This window comes from Heliconius melpomene, chromosome 10, assembly GCF_056956725.1.
Source record: "Heliconius melpomene rosina isolate 202511_hmr_F chromosome 10, ASM5695672v1, whole genome shotgun sequence".
NCBI classification, from domain to species: domain Eukaryota; kingdom Metazoa; phylum Arthropoda; class Insecta; order Lepidoptera; family Nymphalidae; genus Heliconius; species Heliconius melpomene.
In genome coordinates this window covers 4,250,693-4,275,857 of record NC_140398.1, presented here as the reverse complement: position 1 = coordinate 4,275,857, position 25,165 = coordinate 4,250,693, and the positions used below count along the sequence as shown (strand labels likewise).

At 31.6% G+C, this 25,165-nt stretch overlaps 1 protein-coding gene across 8 annotated transcripts in view; it reads right to left on the bottom strand.

The window, feature by feature from the left end:
* Myb (proto-oncogene like protein Myb) overlaps nt 1-25,165 on the bottom strand; it is a 45,411-nt gene that overhangs the window by 14,931 nt on the left and 5,315 nt on the right. For 7 of the 8 annotated variants that reach the window (XM_085190842.1, XM_085190843.1, XM_085190835.1 and 4 more), the window contains 2 exons: nt 3,432-3,561; nt 2,595-2,744 (listed from right to left, as the gene is read on the bottom strand). In XM_085190842.1, coding sequence (XP_085046968.1) covers nt 2,595-2,744; nt 3,432-3,561 — 280 coding nt within the window. Of the gene's footprint in view, nt 1-2,594; nt 2,745-3,431; nt 3,562-5,791; nt 5,935-25,165 lie in introns of those variants that run through there. The other variant, XM_085190841.1, reaches the window with a different exon arrangement.

The window sequence follows — 25,165 nt, the reverse complement described above, 5'->3', positions numbered from 1 at the left end:
CATAACGATTAAAATGGTAAAGTTTATTATTATCAGTAATAATATTATAACATAAAATAAATATTATTGTTAAATAATATTATTATTAACATATTAATATATTAACTATACTTAATTAAGCCAGGAGCAAAATTAAGAACTAAGTGGCTTTCAGCAAAACCTCTTTATCTTTCCTTCATTTTAACGGTTTCTCCGCCATTTGTGAACCGATTTAAAATTATTATTTATTATTTGAAGGAGCATTTCATTAGTGGTCTCATTGCCACCAAGTCAGGATATAATGTGACATAGATATATATAGAAGGTTATTTATGTACTATCAAGTAATAAAAAACGTAAGGATAAAAAAGTTGACTAAGTAATATATTCAATAAGCCCGACTGTGGGAATGGAATTAAGATATCATACATAAATCATAATAATCTCATTGATCTCTAATGCAATTTCGAAGGACCACCCACAAGAACAAAATTCAAATAGATATATTTCGTTATCTTCATAATAAAGTTTAGACGCTTATCATTTCAAGCAAAAACAAATATTACGAACTAAGTACCAAAGTATGAGATTCGTCTATCTGTAGAACTAAACAGATGATATCAACAGATGTTTATGACGTCAATATTTAAATTAAAGCTATAAAGTAAAGGCGGGTTTAGAATTATGAATTTGTATGAACTAAGCGTGTGGCAATTCTAAGGGATGTTATAGTGTCGGCATCGTTCGAATAAATAATGTATTACGTTACGTGCATTCATTCTAGTGAGGATATGTGAAAGTGGCGCAAAATTATTTGAACTTTTTTTTTTATTTATAAGACAGAGAGATTACAGTTAAGACACTCCGTTCCCCAAGTACTGCCAATTTCTCGAGACATTGCGTGGTGAGTGGTAGAACTCAACGCCACGCTTCGTCTGGTTCCTAGAGCATGGAAATGAAAATAATTCATTACTCCGAGTGAGAATCGAACCCCACAACCGGTCTAAAAATGTTAAAAAATTATAGATTATAAAAAACACTAACACCTATTTAGATTTTTACCTATTTCACATTTTGCAAAATATGCGTAAAGAAAGGAATAGTGCATTCATAATTAATTACTTCCTCGATTCTGATATAAAATCACACGATACACATAATATATTTTTAATTAAAAGTTTAATGTAATTGCAATTATAATTGAAACAAAGTTAAATATGGGATTAAAGCAAATGCAAACATCAAACTACCTTCAATTAATTCAAAAAATTTGCACGATTTCATTCGTCATATGTGTCCTTAGTAAAGCCTAAAGGCTATTAAAAAGCAATAATACGAAATACGTATACTTAAAATTCACATCAGATTCAATAGACAATAGGTTCATTCATAAAATCTAAGAATCCCTAAGATACCATTCGTTATTTTAAAAGTTGACGTAAATTTAATATGGGATTAAATGTGTGCCACTTTGTTTTTTATTTATTATATTTTTATATATGAAGTTGGTTGTAGTTAAAATTATATGAATAAACTTTACTATTTGTATGTTATGTTTTTTTTTTAATATTCGACTTCGCGAAGAATCTTTTATTTTATTCTTTATACTAATTACATTGTTAAATACAAAAAAAACATGATTCATTTATAGATATTTTTGAAAAGCTATTTTTTAAAAGCTATTATTTAAAAAAAATATCTAAGTATTCAATTAGAATAAATGTCTAAAGCCCATTTCAAACATTTTAATTCCAGTTACACGCTAACTATCCTCTCTAAGTGCAGTTAAACAAAGGTCACTTACTAATAGTTATGAATGAGAATGCAATGTGTTGCATGTTACTGACCTAAGTGTGAGTCATCTTTGTGCATTGAATAGACTGTTATATTTGCGTTGTTTATATTGTTACCACTTCCGTTTATAATGGGGTTTACTTTCTTTGAATAGTAAAATGGTGAAATTTTCTGTATAATTTTAATTATTATATTGTTAATAAAAAAACAATTGGAACAAATCCTATCGTCAATTTAAGTACGTATCTACGTATATTTTAAAAATTATTTTTCTTTTATTTCATATATTAGAGTATTCAATACTAAATAGCTGAATCAAATACTTACTTAGTATTACAATGCTAAAAAAAATAACTCGTGTAATATGAAAATACAATAATCGACTGGAATAAATCCATGGCCATCTTGAAACGTCCTAACTAGGTCAAAATGGCGTCCCGTTTAATAAATTAATAAATCATTTATTTTCCTTATAAAATTTACTTATCATTATAAACAAATTCTAGAATTCGCATATATTTGAAAAGACTATATTTGAAGGCTGTCTATTCACCTTACTCGTATTGCAGTAGGTAGGTATAACGTTATGGGGAAAACGTTCCATACATTCTTTTACTAAGGTGCGGAAATGAATACATTCCATTTTGATCATTGAATTTATTTGAGAAACACAAAACTTCTGAAAAATAGATGTATTCATTAAATTTTAAGCTTCATCATTTTTTATTCAGTTTGGCGGAGCTTAACGCCGATAACTTAGTAATTCGTACCTAAAGAAAGTTTAATAAAGAATTATACACACTATACATACAAAAACCTACCTCCTTTGTCCAAGGGCCTTTGACTAGTTCGGGATTGACGACCTTCGACCACCTTTGCTGGCACTGAACGTCCGACCTGTCCGAGAACTCCGCCGCTATCAGTTCCCAGTTTTCGTTGTAGCTTTTGACTAACATTTTTAACATTCTATCCTGTTTGGTAGCAAAATAGGATTTTTAGGAATATGTGTGATAAAAAACTTAATAAAATTATTTTTCTTCTAAAAGCGTTATAAGAATTTAACGTAGCGGGATTTGAACCCGCGCCACTTGGAAATTTGGAAGTTTTCTATAAAAGTATTTCTATTTCCTACGTGTGGAATAGTAGAAAATTTATTATCATATTATTGAATTAAACAAGATACTTAACTATTTTATCCAAACAAAGACATAAAACGATAATGACGTAATTATGAAAGCATGAATTAAAAATTTATGAATAAACTATAAATACGTATTTAAAAATTATAAAAAAGCCAAATGTAGAACAACGTGATAAGGAACTTTGATAAAAAAAATTAAAAACAATTAAAGAGTGAGATATATGTCGAAACTTGAGATTCTTACAAACTCTTGACCCAGTAGATAAACTGCAGGCAATAAAGACCTATTTATGGACTTATGACCATTTAACTATATATGGGTATGGGTACCAGGTTACTTCGTTAAAATTTATTTATGACGTTATATAATGATATTTTTTTATATTTTTAAATTATTTTTCCACATTAAGGCTAGAGAAAAATAATTTAGATAACATAAAAAAAATGAATTCAAGACACGTACAATTTTTTATACGCTTTGTAAAAATAATTACTAATAAAGCCTCCATCATCATACCTCTTCCTTCGTCCATTTCCCTTTATTGATATTCTTCCGCGGCCCAGCGCTTTTGGCTGCAGCCGGCACATCCTCGTATGCCGCCGAGTCTTCAGAATAATCACTCGACTCTGAATCATAGCCGCTACGTCTATGAACAAACAAATATGAATGAATTTTTTAAAAGAAATATTCATCTATATTTTAAAATGTAAAATACGTTGAAAAATTGACAATATTTCGTTATAGCTTGACTACATCTAATTTGCTACCGTAAACGAAAGAGAATTTTTATTAATATAAAAAAGAAATAAAAAAGATTTTATTTCTAGTCAAAGACACAAATAATACAAGAATGTTGTGTGTTAATTAACAATCTGTACTTAAATACATTTCATTAATTAATCACTATTATAACCAAAAACAACGTGATAAAAGTAAAATTACAAGTCGCTTTAGCATTCCACAAGTCGATCTGACTATACCCACATTATAATTTATATACACCAAGCACTTGCTACAGGTATAAAATAGTCGAAACAAAAAAAATTACCTCCTCAAACCGCACTAACTATAGTACGGTCAACACGTCTTGGCCTAAAGTTAAGTTTTCTGAACCTTAACTTCAGGCAAATTTGATCTGACCAGCCATTTACAGCTAACTTCTAAGCGTTCACGACTCATTGACCGTACTTTGTACTAAATAATTTATCTTAATACGTAAATCCTGGCGCCATTCATTCATTTTGTAGACACAGAACAAAAATTCTCAGAAGACCGACAACTTTATGGCCATATAATATTTAATGATATACAATAATACCCTCTATTGTAGTCGTAATACAGTTTATATTACTTATAGAGTAAAGGTTAGTATTATACAAAAAACAAGTTTTAATGTAAAATATTCCGGTTTAAGTTTTATTATCATCGTCCACACTCGCGGTTAGGTAATGTAAGTAAAAATAAAGTAATTTATGCGTGCCAAATATCAGCTGATAGAACAAGCTGTCTCATTCATCTCGAGACAGCGAAGCGACCATATAGACTGGAATGCGTTGGAATTTAATATTGCTATTTAATAATAGCGAACTTCATAATTTTATTTCAGAAATTTTAAGGAATTCGTATTTTATCTGCCATATTCCATTAAATTTTTGTTTGAATAAATCTTTTATTCATTTTAATAATTAAATAATTACCTAAATAAGAGCCACGAGCTTTCTGCCCAAATTGAAGAAGAAGATGAGAAAACAAAAAAATATACATTCCACCTAGTGGGAATCGAAACCACAACTACTTACAGAAGAATTGATTGAGGCCAACGTGGTTTGCACCATTTTGCCATACTGGCCTCTGCTATTAATTAATATTTAAAATTTACAACAAAAGAGAAAAAATACCCCAAAATATTATTTATACGTAAAAAGCACGTACGTATGTAGATTGTAGGTATAACACAGTATTATGATGTCATTGAAATGTTTCTACACGAGGCCTCTAGAGCCAGACGAGGCGATCCCGAATCAATAATAATCGAACAGAACCGGAATGGAATAATACATTTTTTATACTTAAGTGTCGGATTTTTTACGTCTGATCTACATACCGACATTATCTTGTATAGAAAAATAATTAAACTAGTTTTTTTTTATATTAAATTTTATTTCTATAATAAAGGAATGAAAAATGTATGCAATAGTTATTGATTGAATTGATTAATGTTTATGTCTACTTGTAAAATTTTTATTCGGGTCATCGCGGTGCAGTGAGTGGGTCAGCATCTTCCTATGAACGCAAAGGTTATGGTTTTGATTCCCACTAGGAGGAATTAATTATACTATTTTCATTTTCCTGCTCTTGCAAGACAAGGCACGGCGTTAAGTTCCGCTACTCTATACGCAATGTCTCATGTTCGCACAGAAAGCAGAGCAAACAATATAATTTTGTTACTCTGATCCACTGTACATACAAAATCCGCTGTAGTACAAAATATAGTCTTCAAAATCATATAAAAAATAAAGAATTAAGTAACATATACTGTATTTTATTTGCCTACCCTACATGTTACGGAAGATACATGAAGTTTAAACCTACGTATTCAAAGTATTTACTTAGTTTATACTAAGCAATCATAGGGAAAATTGTCTCAAGCCTGATAATTATATTTAGGTACATATATTTGTAATGACAAAAACGCAAAAACAATTTATCTGATGAACTAGTTTTTATGTATTTCATCATACTATTAGAACAGTGAGAAAAATATGATAAATGTGGGTAGGTAACTATTTTACATCCATTTGTCTATATTATATAGAAATAATGCATTGTAACATAATTATATCGATACTGTTACTAGTAAACAATGGAATACTCACTCATATAACATCACGACGAACTATCCGTAAACTGTACACCAATTCATTAGATGAACCATTTTAAACATTTAAATCCATGATATTTTATATATAAACACTTAAATCAATAACATTTTCAATAAAACACAAATAACAAAAATTTTTCCCGCCAAAACTCCAAGTCTAACACATTTTGACGCACGCGCATTGAAGAACATGAACACACTAATGTAGAAAATCATCCACGACTGACACACATATGCTCGCACGCACACACCCACACTGTATACATACACAAGGGGTGAAGAATACAAAAACGTCAAAAACCCCTAAAGGGACGTGCTAGGGAAAAGGACAACTATATAACAATACGAAAGAGTGACAAGGACAGATGTAGTACAGAAATCATACCCTCCAGTGGGAACTTGTGCAACACAGGCAAAGGTAAGCAGGTGTACCCGTATACGTACATAGACAAAGAAAGTCGATTTTTTTTTAATGTTGGACAGGTCAGTGAAATTGTATGTTATAATGAAAAATCGATTTTATTGTCGGTCTGTTAGGAAAGGTCTGATGGCATGTGCGGTGGTTTAAATTACAAATAATAGGAATATACGACAAAGTACGGAGCTAGATTCCGCCATCTAAAACCTTAAAAATGAACTAAAAAGCATGAGGAAAAAATTACTTAATTAAGGCTGAGAAAAACTCTGCCAACTCTTCAGTAATCAATAAAAATATATTTTTTTATTTTTTATAAAAAACCCAAAATCAATTCCTGTAACTAAAGTTAAAACGGGACTTTCTTACGATAAGATTTAACAAAAAATCTGGAGTGCTTCGAGCGGATGCCGAGCTAATTCGACACCGTTTTGGTTTTTGTCAAGTTCGAGAGGTCATATATTAGTTGCAAATGTTACATTATTTTCTTTCCATTATATTATTATTTTCATTCCATCCATATTTTTGAGGTCTTTTAATATTTTGTAGATAGAAATACGTAAGTTAAAAAATGTTTATGAAATAATTTAAAGTTCCTAGTAAACTTACGATTGTGTAATCTATAAAATAAGATATTATGCAATAAGGAGGGAAGAGGTCGTAAATCAACTTCCTGTGATATGCACATGATAAAGTTTCTTTGAAGCTCAAAGGGCATTGCCAGATACCGAAAAATCTAATCAGATACGTTGATAAGTCAAACTTTTTCACATAAAAAGTCAAACGTTAAGCTATGTCACGTGTAAAGCTTTTAAGAAAACAAGTCTCATTAACTTTTCTGACATAAAATTATTCTTGTAATTTTATTTTAGCTTTACACAGTATTCCGCTTATAGCAGGGTAGGCGATCGGTACCTGGGAACCTAGTGTTAAAACACTTCCGTTCTCTACTTTCCGCCGCATTTTCGAGGTATTGTTAAGTGTCAAGTGGTGAAACTCAACGCCGCGCTTTGCCTTACCATATTGAAATGAATAACAACCGTCGCGTTTAAAGTCGCACGCTTTTGCCCCTGCGCCACGATGACCTCAGTAAATTATTTTTTATATAATAATATTCAATTTGTATGTGGAAATAAAGGTGTACGTATCTAATGAATTATAAAAAAAAACATCGCGACCAAAGGATAAGATATCCTTAGCAACAAACGTAAGGTGGTATTAAGTAATAAATGTGAACGTAGAATAAATTCTAATTAAAGTAAGGAAGTAGATAGTTCATCTATGGCCACTTCCACCTGCCCTCACCACCCTCCACATGTGTGATTTCACCTCCGATTGTACCTGAACGGAAATACCCTGATTATCTACGAAGCGAAACATGGACAAGTGGAATTATCAAGGATATCCTATTAATAAAGTATATTTTTTAAAATATTATTTTGTCAACTAAATTTATGTCACTTTAAAGTAATTATAGTAATTTATTATTTTTTTCAGCTAGTGTTGTCTATGTAGTTCTGGTTATTCGATTTAGGGCTGCCATGGTAATCAAGTAGCCCACAAAGGTTAGATCACATATTTTCCAATAATTCTTGTAGCAATTGAGGCCACACAGGCTGCAAGGGAACAAGTTTGCGACAGTAAGCGTTGTGGGTTCAATTTTAACACAGGGATATTTGGGCTTTGTTGATGTTCCTCGCTCTGGTCTCGTCATCAGCATCAGCAAAGCACAGCGTTTTGTTCCGCCACTAAACACGCAATGCAATTTGGACGAAACGGAAGTGTTTTAATGGAGAACGGAGTGTCTTAACACTAAACTCTGAGGTGCCCCCCTGCCTATCCGGATATGTGAGTGATACAGTGGGAAAATAAATTTAAAAAAAAATAGCATTCGCAACAATAATACCTAAAACTTTAACCAAATTAAAGTTATATAATCATAAGTTTAAATACACACATAAAACATCTACGCCGCGTCCCAACCGGAAAGCTAAGGACAGAAAGGTCCTTGGACGATAATTAACAACAATCACAAGTTCCTTACAGTTGAAAAATATAGCAAAATATAGAGGGGGTTTTGAGGAAGTGGCCAGTTAACTCACGCATACCCATGTTTCCTGCGATGTCCCCTATGTCTCAATGACTGTAAGGGATAGTTAGCACTTCAAGATGAAACAAGTTTGAAGGTATTCCAAACAAAGCCCCGTTATGTTTGGGGAATGATTTGGATTGTTTAGTAAATGTTGAGTGAGATGAGAAAGTTTTGGGTGAGAAATGATGTTTTTATTTTGGGTCGAGAAAGCGAAGACATATTTTAATTTGTTTATTTATGTACCCTTAGATACAATTTTTCTTTTTGCTTTGCCAAAAACTATTATATAACACCTAAATCAATACTTTACTATCTTTTAAAAGCGTAATTATTTTTAATTTAAAAAGATAGTTTCCTCTACTTCAAATACATTCCCATCTATTATTATCAACTATCGAGTGGGTGTTTTACAAAGATCCCTCGATTATCCTTTTTTAATTCCAGCGAAACCTGTTTATGTTCCCAGAGGTATTGTTTCTGAGTATCGGATTGTCTTTGAAAATGCAATGTGCGTTTCAGTATCGATAACTTACATATTTGAAACGGGTTCCACCACGCGGTTGTGGAAAGGAAATCGATAAGAAGTAAAGACAACAACTTTACAAATGGAAGTAGTTATTTAACAACTTAATTTATATGTAACGTAAGTTTTGGCTGTAACGATACATGTGATTTTTAATTATGTATATACGCTATGGATTGTTATGGTATTATATAAAAAGCAATTTCACGCATAGCAGTGCAGGCGGAGGCGAATCTCACAGTTAAGACACTACGATCTCCACTTTTCAACCAAGTTTTAACACATTGCGGAACTTAACGCTGCACTTTTTCATATGTAGACTAAACAAAATGCTTAGGAATCAGTCGTTATTTATTAACTTTATTAGAATTCAGTCATAATATATCTTATATTAGGTATAATAAACGTTATTTGCTTAATAAATATTTTGAATATGGCAATATAAATGCAACAGAATGTAAACGTTTATGTAAATTGCAACCAAATGCGAATTCGGTTCATTCCAAGCTCTTTAAAAATCACCAAATATTTACCTGCTTCTAGAATTTTTAGATGTAAAAAATGATATTACAATAAAAATATAAAAATAATGTCTTAATGCTATACCCATTCATGTGATAGGGTAACCAATTTCTGTAACATTTATTAGGTTATCATATCTTATGAATAATTTTAAAACTGAATTAATACCGATTATATCATATTTTTATTACCTTTTAAGATCTTTAGATATATGTATATGTTTAAAAAATTGTTATCTTCTAGTGAACCTATATAAACACTTCGTTTTATTTGAAATCTAATGAAGCAAATATCAGAAAGCTAAAGAGTTTGTTTGTATCACCCCGCTAATCTCAGAAACAATCGGGTCAAATTGAAAAAATATGTTTTGTGCTGTCCACTATATTAAATGACATCAATTGTTTTCATATAATCTACTATATCCCCTCAATTTGACCATGAAACCTCAAGTAAAAGCTAAAAATTATAATCGAAAGCCTATATTAATAAACAAACATATGTGTCCGAGAACGTGCAAAACGACAGGCGATATAGTAAAGTCCGAGCTGAAATAACAGGAATAATAAAGATAAACTTCTTACATTACACTCAAATAGACACGTATGACCTGAACAGTTGAATGGGCTGCATAGTTGGCAGTGCAATGTACTTAGAATGTCGGTTTGACAACACTTGTATTGAGTTTATAAGATATTTTTACTGTACAAATCGACTGTAGGAATATATTACTTCCACCCTCTGATAGACACGCGGCGTTGAATTCCACCACTTAATAATCTCATGCTGTCTCGAAAATTGTCGAAAAATGGAGAACGGAGTTTCTTACACTATGTCTCTCTCGTCCTGTTTATCGGTAGGGTAGCTTTTGAGTTAATTGGGATATTCCAAAGTAAATCTGTATTCTTTTATACCATAAGTGAGTGATCCTTTCCAAGAAAGTAGACGACTGTATAATGAATTTAGCAATTTGGGCTGTAGATAAATAAAATAATAATTTTGTTTACCGTTTGTTTAATTCTGACGGGCGCCAGCAGTATAATAAAATGACAAGGTATTTAGTTCCACAGGCTGAATAACAAAAGGCAAGTTAGATACTTATAGCCTATTCTATAGGCGGACTATAATAGTATAATATAGTGAAAATGCAACCAAAACACTTCAAGTACAAAGCTTCTGAACCATAACAAATCACGTCTACAAACAAGTAGTTGAAAGACAATATGACACCGGATTTCGCATATGAGAAAGCACTTAGGCGGCCTCCGGCGAAGCAATTTTACGTAACACTATACGTCCTCCAATGGTATGGAACTAATTATTCTCATCCTGGCCGGGACAGGTTTCGTCTGATCTAAATTTAATATGAACAAAGGTAAAAACTATAGCTACATCTATCAAAACAAGCTATACGATCAATTTTCATTGGCAAAGTAATAAAATGATTAAATTTTAATACATGACAATGTAAACATAATTAAATAAGTAGATATAATATGAAAAAATAAATAATTATGTGGAATTATATTTTTTTATTAAAAAAAATGTTTACATTTATTTGCAACATAATGTATGGTATGGTACAATTAACATATGGTAAACTCCAAAGACATAGCTATAATTTTTTTCAACAAATTATCTAAGCATTTGGACACATAGCAAAAGTATATAGTCATAGTCTATTTTGAGCTTAATGAAGCGTAGGCGTTTATTCATGATTTACTCGGGTTGATCCGCATTTGAAGGATGTTTTAAGAATAATAGCTTTAACTCTATTAAGTTTACGAGAATTCTTGTTTAACAAAGAAATTATTTCTTAATAACATTTTAAAACATCGGCGATAAAAAACAGTGGTTGTCGGTTCGAAGGACATGCAAATGAATATAATTCCCTATATATATATATAGGGAAACGTGTCCCCCCTAAACTAGATAAGCTAAACGTGACGTTTTTATCACACCCCGTTACAATTTCTCTTCTTTTATTAATTTTTCTCTGTCAAATATTACAGTTACTTAAAGAATTAATCTACAAAACAATTTTTGTCTGAGTTTAAAGGCGACGCTCGTGGATTTGATTCCCGGTCGAAAGTATTTTTTATTTACTCGCTCTAGTAACAAGATTAAGGCGCGGTGTTAGGTTCCGTCACTCAATACGGCACGAATTGGGCGAATTGGGCGGAAAGTGACGGATGGAATGTGTCAAATGTGTGTTCCTGTTTCCCTCGCCCTTCCCTGTGACATAAAAATGTTGTTAAATTCAAGTAACAAAAAACCCCCCTCATTAGATTGCGAACGCGAATTATTAATACGTTTAAAGTTAAGAATTGTATATAAAATTTTATATGCAATAAATAGCGAAGGCTTAAGCACACATCGATTCAACGATATTCATATCTAAAAAGCTACTTTAAAAGGCTTTACAAGTATGTCCACACAAAAGAAACAAGTTGGTCTCCCTCTGTAAATGGCGAAGGACGGTCGGCTCTTTTAAATAAATGTTAATGTTTATTCAATATGTTTTTGTCTCATTTTACTAATTAAAAATGCTTAAGATATTATCGATCGCTCCCCGTACTGGTGATGTAAGTGTGAACCAAAATCAGAAGTGGGATTGAATTTATCGTAAAATATACAATCGTTATTTTTCAAAACAATGCGCACATTAGCTTGGTGAAAGTAATTTGTCGTTGATTCCCGCCGACACGACGTACATTAGCGTAATAAAAAGGGGAAACAATATGTTCACCTTTCTTCCCTTTCGAAGAAATGTTACGCGCGTTCTGTGAAAAGTTGGCCTTGACGCTGCCTCGCGTTTTAGCTGGTGAGCTCGTCCATTCTCCAGCAGGTTCTAAACACCACGTCAAGTAATTATTTATCAAACACTTCTGATTCTTAAAAATATTTATTAGCTTTAAGCAGTAAAGTCAATGCAATAAGTAATCTACCGTGTCATAGCAACGCACCACGGAAGACGCTTTCGTGCATACTTAACAGCCAATTAAGGATTCATGTAATTTTAAACATATTGTATTTCACATACATACATACATGTCAAACATCTTTCGTTGCATATAGTCGTGTGGGCGTTTAAAATAAAATACTTTCAGTTACAAAAAAGGAAAAAAAAAAGGATTTCTTATTACGTATTTCTGAGGACGTCGTAGTGCAGAGGGACAGAGTGTACTTAACTATAAACGTGACGGTTGTGAGCTCAATCTTCATTCGAGCGAATGAATCATTTTCCTTTCCTCTGTCATATCCAGATATTCAATTCCAGAATTCAGGTGGGAAGCGGAGAGCAGAGTGTATTTAATCTTTACAGAAGGTTAGCTACCTGCTGCTACCCTGTTAAGCGGGAAAAGCGTGAAGTTGTACTTCATAAACAGCCTATATTACAAATACTAAGCACGTATCGCTTAATGGCAGTATAAAATACCGTAGTATAATAATAGTAAATCACTATATCCTGTCATTTAATATGGAATGTCGGTTAAACGATTAGAACTATCGTAGATTATGATTTTTAGTTTCTTAAAGTATAGTTTTACGATTTTTTTAATATAGAATTTAATTATAGAATAGAGTAAGGTATTAGTCCATAAGTAACATATGAAATAAAATAGAATTCGGAAAGTGGGTAACGGAGTGTCTGAACACTAGAAAAAAATAGTCTTCATAATTGTGAGTATCCAAAGTAAACCATCAAAGTAGGTTTATAGAATACTAGCGGACCCGGACGCGGCTACGCCTGCTTGAAATATAAGAATATAATTTCTATAGAAATATAATTTCAATCTAGATGAAATGCTAAAAGTGACTATTATATTTATTTTCATAAGGATGAATATCAAAATGACGCGGTAACGAATAAACATGGCAGAATAAATTGCATGTCAAATTAGAAAGTATTTTAATATATTAGTTTATATGTGTAATATAATGTTATATAGCCTATAGCACTTCTGAAGAATGCAGCTTTCATACAAAACAAAAACAAAGTAAATCGATCCAGTAGATCCAGAGATCTTAGCGTTCAAACAAACAAACAAACAAACTCTTCCGCTTTATTATATTGGTATAGAGTATAGATATCAGTTACAAAAAACGACTAGACTTTAATTGACCCAAATTTAAAGAGACTAAGCTTGTTAGTACGACATCACGCTACAAATTAAAACATTCTTTTTACTAAAACATTTTCTTAAGCAACGTCTCACAAAAAAATTATCTTATCTATAGAAAAATTCTAAGTGTGTTGTCTTTTCGTAGCCATTCTCTATCTACACTGTAAGTAAATAAGCAGGGGTCCAAACAGGTTCCCTCTGAGTATAATATAGATAAATAGTAGATCTAATGTGCAGACGCACGTGAGGCAATAGAAAGGGGATGCGAATTAAGTTTGTCTATTCATTACGGCTTTCTCACGCGACGTCATGGTCATTTATCAACATAACAAAAAGTAATAAGCTATTCTTGATATTGTACATACATCTATGTCTATGTATAGAAGGGTTACTTGTATAAAAATTGTAAGCCATTTTTTTATAGTAATTTAAAATCAATACTAAATATGTAATGTATTTTTTAAAACAAAAATAAACAAATTGCTTCACGCTGTTCTTGCAAATAGTAGGGTTATGCAGAGGGAACCTGGTGACAAGACACTTCGTACGTCACTTTCCGCCCAAATTTGGACACGCTGTCTTGTTACCAGGTGAAAAAAATACGATTCTATTGACTCAGAGACGGATTTGAACTCAAAATCGTGGTGTTTACAATCAAACGCCCCGTCGTCCCGACAACAGCCTCCAGCATTTCTTATTTATATACATACATTTATATCTCAAATATATATATTTCAAATAAGCCAATGAAAATAAGAACAAAAACTATGAAATCTGGTAGCAACTTCCGACTTGTTTACTAAACGAGGGGCTCCAGGTTTTTGTGAGACATCGCCAGACCATATGCCGTGGATGACACATTTACAACATGTGATAATTTTAATGCCCATACGAAATGCCTTTTGCGGATAGAAGCTTCCCTTATCTTTAAATTGATAATTTTCACATGCTAAAACCCCCAACTCGAAAACAGTGGTTTCATTACCGAAGGAACAATTGTAATTGCTTTTTTTATTATGCTAAGGACATTAGGATAGGTATAAAAGTGGGGTGCATATTATAAAGGGACAGCTGGCCTCGTGATTACGATCGCTGGTCCGTCTGTATTCGGGGCATGAATAAAACTGTTTTACGCTACCAAATCTTCTTCAGAAATATACCCATTCGCAAATTTGAACTGACAAATCCTTAGAGTCAACATACAAAAACTTACGTATTGTTGAACAACAACAGTCTAGGGGTTGTTCACCTGGTCATTTCCCCCTAAGATTAATGTCTCAAGGCGTACAATGACTCCCGCGCACATGGCCTGACATTTCTCAACCCCGCGTCACCTTTTTTCCATTTTTTTCCCAACTTCCTCCCCTCTTATAATAATTACGAAGCAGCACGCGCCCGAAAGGTGTTTATAGAAAGCGCTAATGAACCAATGCCATCGCTTTTCAAATACAACTATTGTGGGAACGAAATAGAAGTATTTTATATAATTACAGGGAATTAAGTAAGAAATGTATGAGGTATTTGCAAATTGCTTTTACTATTAACTATGAAGTTATCGCGACAGCAGCTGGTTTTGTATGATAATAAAAGGAAACTATAAAATACATAAAAGATTAACGCAATTACAGAACGTGTATGGAACATAGTTATAAAATAGTACCCATAAGACTAAAATGTAGACTAAATTAGCAATATCCACACAAACAATTCTATAATTACTTGTGGTTCAGAAATATAGCACAGAGCAATCACACGGGCGAGGGGCCTCTTGTTTATTGTATGAGGTCATTGTTCCAGGCAAGCGCCACGGGGCTAAATTGTTACAGTTTATCATATTATCGCCACTTTGTACGGCTACAAATCACGAATAGTTAATAGACGAAATCCGTTCATATATTTAAATTATATTTGACTTTATATTCTAATATTATGAGTTTTTATATATGTACGAGTATATATATTCTTCATTGCACTTTAAAAAAATATATAAGTAAAACAAAATTGAAATATTAGTTAATAATGGTATTCACATATTTGGCTTCAGAAAAGTTTTAGTTTGTAAGTTTTTTTTTATTTTGGCTTTGTTAAGCAAACTACATGAAAATCTTTTAAAATAGTTTCTAACAATACTTTATAACAAACATATCACCAGTCATTAAATCGATTCATATATATAAGCATTATATATTCGCGTTTTACTCGAATACCTGCTAAAAAAATCAACCAGTTAAAATTAACCAGCAGAGCTTTGGCGGCAATATAATTGTAGTTAAGGCCTGAAATACTTTAAAGTACACAGACTTCGGTATACACGATCGTTGGAAAAATCAAAAATCGCAGTGCAACGACCGGTGGTCGTGAAGAATGCAGTTCCGAGTCCGTATGCAGGTGACAGCCCATCTGGGGTTCCACGTGTCAATCGACGAGTGCCAATTTTATCGAAAATTAGATTTCGATATCCAGGAGTCACCTTTTTTTGTTACTAATGTATTTATTACTCTTTAATAGCCCTTTGATAATATTGATTAATTGTTATAGAATTTAGTAGCGGTGTTTTGTAAGGAGTTGTGCTAATTTATAGCTTTGGGAGCTATTAACACCAGATGTGTTATTTTTATTATGAAACGATTTTTTAATGAGATTTTTGGTTTTTTAAATATAAGTAAATACATTAAGTTGTATGGTTTACATAAAACAAGTAATAATATGTTGAATTTTAAGAAGGACGACTTCTAGGTTATGTTCGTGGAATGGGATATGTGGAAATAACGACGTTCACTGCTTACCGTGGCCATGACCTGATTGTCAAGACATTGGTAAAAGAACGTTTTAAGCCTATGATATAAAAAAACAATATTTCGATTTTAAGATTATAAACAAAAAATCGGCTGAAAGTCGGGAACGGAGTGTCTTACCACTCTAGGTTCCCTTTGCCTATCCTGCTATGCGGGATACAGAAAGAAGCAAAAAATATATATTATAACCTACCCAATAAAGATTTACATATAGACCAAATTATTGACTTTGAATAGTAGTAAACATAGCAATTTCACATCAAATTTATGAAAAAAAAATCAAATAATTTATGATGTTCCGCTGTCAACATAATATTACCTATATATATAATTTTAATATAATAAACTACTATAGTAGAAATATCGATCGAAATGAAACGCGGGAGTGCACGCGCCATCTGCGGCCCCCACAATGAGCATGGCAGCTGTGGTGTTACTATGAAAAAAAAAACCAGCACGATATACATTAGTTCCGTACCAACATAAATAATAATATATTTGTTTAAAATTTATATTCAACAGGTAGTGTCGGAGTATACGGGCTCATGTCTTCTTTGAAGTAAATTCTCATTAAAGTTACGTGTCAAAATGTGCACCTACCTAAAAGAAAAGTGCTGAGAAATACAGAACACAGTTTATGTAGCTTATATGTTTATTTAATACTGTATAATTTATATTTTCAGAAAACGAATAAAAAATTTTAAAAAAATATAAATTTTCTAAATATGTATCCGTAGTGAGCAACAATTCAAAAATCTTAAAAATGTACAATTCATATCGATTTTATTAAAATAACTTAACTAAATTTAATAAATAAATCATATTTACAAACACAAAAATTGAGAAACGTCAATAATTTCAATAAATTACCCCTCCAGTGCGGATCCCTAATAAATTCCCCACTAAAGTATCTTTTTCGGATAAAGGGTATCACATCCTGAATACATTGTATTAGAGATTATAGTTTATTTAAATTGCTTTGTTGTTTAATGGTACACTTCTAGTATGCAGTACTCCTATATTTATTTTCCTGTTACAATGGTAGAACGATATGAGTTGTTTCTATTGTGAGTGCGACAAATGCGTATTTCTTAGTATTCTAATCTAGTAATTAAGATAATATAAAAGAACAGATAGGTTATTAGTACTGAATAGACCAACTACGAATAAATATAAAGAAAATTGATATAAATGATTAACATATATTATAGATACAATCAAAATAACCTATATTGTCGAGTTATATATAAAAGTGTTAGACAAAAGAGATATAGGTGCAACTAAATTATAGTAAAACAAGTTTAAATAAACATTAAAATAAACTTAATTAACCTTTAAAAAATACGACACATAAACTTAAAATTTATATTAAAAAATCAATATTTCCTATTCATAAAATTAATATAAGCATATAACATTGAGATGGGGCATTGCACTCTAAATACAATATGTATTAAAATCTCTTTGAATAAATTCAAGTTGAATATTAAAAACAGGTTTATAAGAACGACCCTAAGTAATAGAAAATGTACGCAAAGCTTACAGCAATAAATGTCAGTGTTTAGTCGTGAAATATGAGAAATCAGCAGAATGAGCTATTTCAGCCAGGAAATGATGAAAACGTAATATATTTTATAGTAGGCTTAGTATTTGATTCAATTCATAGATTAAAATGGTAATAACACAAAAGGGTAATATATGTTTTTTTTATTAGCTTCACGCTGTATCCCTCACATAGCAGGGTAGACAGAGGGAACCTAGTGTTAAGATACTTCGGTCCCCAATTATGACAGAAGTGCTTTTAGTTGCTATTATTTGTAATTAATATTTGGCCAAGTTAAATTAGTACTACGAGTCGTTTTAGTACGCCCTTTTCTATAACTGGAAAAATCTTACATTTCGTAGCAATTTTAAGATTTTCTTTTACTATTATATATAGGTAAATATTTAGAATTGACAATTTAAATGAAGGATAGTATTTCTATAATCATAAACAAAATATCGTAAAAGTACAAGCAACTTGTTAAATATTTTAATAACATAAAACTAACTTTGATTGCACATACAAATCTACCCTCAAAGTAATACTATTCTCCTTACAAAACATCTTATAGACATCAAACGTCCTTAAACTACAATGTCACTCAATTTACTTTAGAAATCCTACCTCGCTTGGGGTCAATACACGAGCAATCAAAACAAAGTAGCATCATCCCTTGTGAAATATCTCGTATAAAAATTAGTTGACATACTACATGCAAGCTTGTCGCTTTGTCCAAGTAATGCAAGAGCCCCCTATTGAAAACGTGGGAATTGAAATTTACCTGTACTTACGTGTGACGTGAATTTTAGTACAACAATATGTGGGGTATTCACACCCCTAAATTAATTATAGTAGGCGATATATTATAATTTACGCATTATTTCTCATGAATAGTCATCGTGAATCATAATTTTTGGTGTGATGGTATAATTTATTTCTGACCTGAATTAATTATTTTGTATTGAGAAATAGAAAACATGAAAGAAGATTTCTACAAAATTACAAAGGCGAAACTATAAAAATTGCAACTTACAACTCTAACAAGAGAGAAATTGATGAAATAACTATTTTTTTTAGTGACTAACTTAAAAGTTCGGCTCGAAAAGAAGCAAGATTAGCAATTATTTCAAACTTTCAAAGTTAAACAAAAAACTTGTAACAAACGTAAAGAAATCAGTACAATACATCATTACAAAAGTATCTAATAGAATTCATAAAAAATAATTAAGTTCCCTATAAAACACCCACATACATATTAAAACAAATCTCCCATAAATGATGGGATAGCCCATCTCAATTTTCCCATGGACTCTCAATCGTCCAACCATGAAAAAGGTGCAATATGGCGGTCACGCTTGTTGGTGATCATTAGAAGGAATAAATTAAATTAATTTATATGGAAGCAAACAATTACATGCTCTTTAGTTAAATGATTTACTTGTACAATTATACAAGGAATTTTGTTTGTTTATATTAAAAATAAAAAAAATGTATATTCTTGAATAAATAATGTGTTTAAGACCGTCGTAGCGATGGAACATAATTTTTATTCACTTGGTCTGGTAAGCAAAACACAGAGTTGACTCAAGCAGAAAGAACGTAGTGTCTTAATACTATGTTCTCTCTGCGAAAGGAAATAATAATACGGTAATTCTTTGTCAAGAAGAAAGTGAAGTAGCATTAAAACAGAGAAAGTGATATTAATTTACACTGTCACAATCATTTGCGATGTACTGGCAACATTAATATTCAATTTGTGGGAAATAGAAAACAAGAGCTTAGAAATTATTTTTAGAAACGCCACTATTAATTACAGTTATTTATTTTTATTTAAAATATTGTCCCAATAGTATTATATGGAGGCAAAATATAGGAAGAACCATACAAAGATTTTAAATATGTACCTAATTCAGCACTACACGCACAGGAAATAGGTATAAAATACACGATAAACAGCCCACATACATTAAGGAAACTGTTATGTTGGTAAAGTTTCCTTAAAACAGTAAAATAATGATCATGAGGGTATGCAAATGTTTATTAAGAACAGGTGAACTTTGATAAAATGGAGAGTTTCTAACTTCTAAGAAATATAAAGAAATAAATGGATATCAGGTTAGGGTTATGATGAAATTACATCCACCTAAGTTAGTTCTGTTCAATAACTAGAGCGTAAAGTATAAACTTGCAAATACTTATATATTCCTGTGTAAATATAATATTATCAATAACTCTTAGTTTATTTGAAGCCATCGTGGCCGCAGTGAAACAACGCATATGATTCCAATTCTGGATAATGATATTCCACGCATTGGCAAGACAAAGCGGGTGGAAAGCACTAGGTTCTCTCTGCTGACCCTGCTATATGCGTGTAGAAGGGCGAAGCCAAAAATAACAAAGAAAGCCGTAAGCAAGACGAGAACTGATAATGAGAATTCTTCACTCAGTACTAATAAGTCATGAGTTTCATACTAACAATCGAATGTTTTAATTGAGAATTCCCGTAGTATATAAGAATCAGAAAAATAAGCTTTAATCTACCTTTGTATGCAACCATTCTATAAATCTACCTCCATATGTGACTATTCTATAATTTCTATTTTCTACTCAATATTCAGTAACACAGGGGTTAGTCGAAAGCCCTGGCAATTTCTATGAAAATAGCATTGAACTTGCCCGCATGGTCTACTTCAAAAGGTGTGTAATACACTTCCAATGTGGTTTGTGTGTCAGCCCAGAAACTAATAAAAGTATTATAGCTTTTTTTATTAGAAGTTATTTCTTTTAAAATATGTCTCTATTATTTTTTACGATTTTATAAGCAACTATCTTATTTAAATTAATATCTATTGTGCGCATTGCTAAGCTAAAAGCGTAAAACAAATGTGATGACGAAAAAATATTTTTAATAGCATTAATAATAAATTATTTAAATTTTTCATCTCAATTATTACTAAAAGCTAATTAAAGTTTACTTCATAGTTCATAAATATACCAACAGAAGTGTTAAAGCTACTAACTACTATATTAAGTCTAGTTATGTATATTTAATGATTCGCAAGCGTATAATTCTATGGCAATTTTCTTCTGCTGAGACTGAGAGGGGACTGACACCACATATAATTATACAATGTTTATAAGTATGAAAAACGTATTATAATGAAAAGGTACAACTATCCGGTGAATTGAAAGAAACTATAACATGTATTTAAATAGACTATTTAGGTTTAATTCAGAAATGAATTATTAGTAGGTATATATAACTCTGTTTATAAAAAAATGCACACTCCAGATTCAAACCTGCAATATATTTGCTATATATATAATTTTAAATTATATACAACACAATATATGCCTATATAGAATGGTAACAAGCCATATTCCTAGTATGAACGTGCATTCACACTAACGCATCACATTTTTTTATCATACCAAAAATTATTTATTATCTGAATCCAATAAATAGTGTGACACAAAAAAAAAGGAAAAAAGTTTTGTCTGTGCACCAGCTGTCAAATCGAAGGAAGGTACTAATGTGAACACCGGGCACCGCACGCGCCATCGAGGTACGAGAGATAAGTAAACTATGTTAAATATTCTTAAGAAAACTAAAAATATACATACATATAGTTGCTTGCTGCTTTTTTTAAGTCATAACTAGATTAGAGAAAAATTTAATTTTGCAAACTTAGAAATTATCATTATTATTTTTCTATTAATATAAGACGGATTACGGGATAACTAATCTGTTTTTTCTTAATATTTTAATTTTATATTTCTGTTGAGGAATTTTGAATCAAATGCACATTTTACAATAATCGAGCTAAATCCATAAGAATATTGAGCCTTCTTTCTCTCTCTCTCTCTCTCTTTCTTACACATCAAAACCATAAATTCAATCAAAGACATTTTATTAACATCGCTACCACATGTTTAAAAAAATTAAAAGAAAAAAGGGCCAGACGAACTTTGACATACATACGAGCCACCCATGTCTGTTATTCATTGCGCAACACTATAGCAAAAATATCGTACAACAAAGGAACTAGGTATAGGGACCTAAGTAAAGGCTCAATAGGCTCCCCCGAATTCTTAAGGCATTATAAGTGTATTTCTTTAACATCTGTTCTATTCAACATTTACGAAAAAAAAAAACGTAGAACTGTCAGCCACGTGGGCCTAAAATATTATTTTTACTGTTGCTATCACAACAATTACATCATCTATTCAATTTAATTATTTGTAATTATATGTATTTGTTAATCTAGTTTCAAATATAATTTTTATGACTATAGATATAGACTAGATTATTTGTTTTTTTTTATGATAAAAATTCTTTCAAATTTACGCTATCATCTCGAGTTTAGCTTATGATGAATTACTCTGCTCTCCACTTTTAACACAAACAGAGTGTTCTCATTGAGTATTGTGTGGCAAAAGTTTTCGTAGTGTACAGACACTTAAACACAAATAATGTATTTATCATGCCCCCTGAATGAGGTCGAACCCGTAATCATCGCAGTTAAGCATACATCATAGATGTGTAAGTTAAGTATATCCTTTTAAGTAGAAAAGTTCAACAAGCACTGTAGAACAAAGGTCGAATTACGAAAAAAAATAGACAAAAGGGACACAAACCATTGAATAGCCATGCTATAGGAGTGTCTTCATACATCTACTCCTAGGCTTTCTTTAATAAAACAAAAACCGAAGCAGATTAGATAACATATTTTAATAAAACAATTTTCTCAAATGTCAAATTCGCTAGTAAAAAATGATAGGTAAGTAAAGGAAAAAAAATAAAGTTAAATAGTGTAAAACATAGGTGTTATTACAGGCAATAGTTGCAGTTGTTCAGTTGCATCGTGTGAAAGTTACGTCCCGCCACCCCAATTACTTTGATAGTCATAGAATAGTTAGATAATGCTGTGTCGATATCGATGAAATTCATAATTCATATTTAATATTAACACACAAATAAATTTCATTTAATTCAAAATATAAAACAAATATAAATTCTATAATAATAAAACAATTATAAACTATCGTTTCATTAAACAAATAACAACATAAATAACATCACTAGCACAGCTGCTTACACAACAAGAAGCACTTCCTTATCGATAGTTTAATATCGATAGCATTCAAAGGTCGTCACTGGCTCGCACCTTGACTGCCATCTGCCGATACACGTGCAATTAAGGCATCGTACTGGGGGGTGCCACCCTCGTTGGTCGTTTACCTTTAGGGGTAGCGTCGGTCAATGCTACTTGTTAGTACTCGGTACGTACTTGTATTTACTTAGACGTGAAAAGCACAATTAATGAATAAATGAAATGATAGTTTTTAATTGTATGATTTAATTATTTTTATAAGATGAACGAAGAAACAAGTAAAAAAACATCAATATTAATACTAATTTTTTTATTTTGGATTTGTAACATCTTGAAGTTTTAGTAGAGTAATAGCGGCGATTGCCAAGTTGTTATTTTTGTTTGTTTGTTATTTTAATAATAAAATAGAATTTTGGTTGTAAAGCTCGAATTAAGGCTATCACACCATCCTCAATGTTCAACTCAAATAGAGTATTATCATTGTCTATTGAGTGGCAAAGGCTGATTCTGATTATATTGGTAAGAAGATCAGGATCATGCTATGAAAATATTGTATTGTCATAGGAACCGACCATGTTTACAAACTTTCAAGAGTATCGAACAATAAGTGGTTCAAAATAACATTGGAAGGTTTTCTTACATTAATGGACATATGGACAAAGACAGGTGAACTTTTTAATGTTTATTATTATATCCGCTACATAAAGCGGATATAAATTCCACTAGTAGTAAGTAAGGTATAATTCGCTTAACCTACAAGCCATAAGGCCACGTGTGCCCCAAAAATAATTGATTTGTATGAAATAAAGAGGCCTACGAGTCGTAGCTTAAAATATCACGTGTAGACAAATAAGATAGTATCTTATTAGTCAAGGTCGCCGTGAGATCATACTAGTAAAAAATATACCTACATTGAAATTAGTTATGTCACATACAAAAAACATAAATAAATTGAAAATTAAGATTCTTGGCTAGATAATGTCAATTTATAATAGTTAAGTACAGTCAGTCAGTCGATATTATTAAACATTTTGTTAAAAGTTATTATAGATTGATTTAGAACTAGCATTATTAGATCGATAGCTCTAATATTGAATTAAATAAAATATAATTTATCACTTAACATAAAAAAATTCCATAGAATAGAAATATACATGTGTATAATAAATGACAGATAAAAATTATAAAAAAAAAAAAGAAACAACAGAAAAAGAAGAACAGATTATAATTTATGAATAAAAAAGGCATCTCAAGATTGATCTCAGGGTTGAGAGCATTTTATAAATACGAACCTAATATATCCTTCTAAACTTAAAGCTTGCCATACATTTTGTAAAATCTTTATCATGTCAGTTTATACTACAATAGCTAAATGTAATAAATCCTTATTATACTTAGATGCCATAAATGTTAAGCGCTAAGTTATGCAAATTCCTTCTCGATTGTATAAAGCACTTTTATGACATACTGACTTTAAAATTTTAGACACGATTGTAGTCAAAACTCGTTTAGATAAGACCGGAAACACCATGACAAGCCCGCATATCATATGTAACATAAAATGACTTCATTCATATATCCAATGTCAAGTAATTTCATAAATAAATTAAAATACAGGTAATCGACGTAATTAGGACGAGTCTACATACCAGAAAGAAAAAGAAAAGAAAAAATTACACAGCAGGTTAGGCAGAGGGAACCTTGTGTTAAGACACTCCGTTCCCCACTACTAAAAAGAATAAAAATTTAGGCCGTACTGGTGCAGCAACACAGTGTTTGCCTATAAACGCGACGGTTGTGGGTTTAATTCCACTTCAATATTTTGCAAATATACATCATTTTCTTCGTACGTAGATGAATAAACAAATTACTGTCCTTTGCGCCGCGCAGTCCGCTAAAAATCAACTGTAAGGTATAGCGCGCACTAGTGATTTTTGTCACCGTGACTGTTGCGTCACTGTCACCGTGTACATTACACTTAATGAAGGTGCGCGCATTTGGATACGTGACAATTGGGTGACTTTTTGTCCGCGGAGGACGGCAACACGCCGGTGACGCAACTGTCACCGCGTCCATAGATTTGTATGCCCGTGCGCGCATTAGCAACTAAATGTCACCTCCCCCTTGCGGTTTCCATACTAGTCGTCTTCCGCATAAATATGAAACAGCAGCGTGTTGCATTGCAGCACCGAATTTTTATTTCAAGAATGGCGTCAAGTTCATCACCAAGGCAAAACGTGT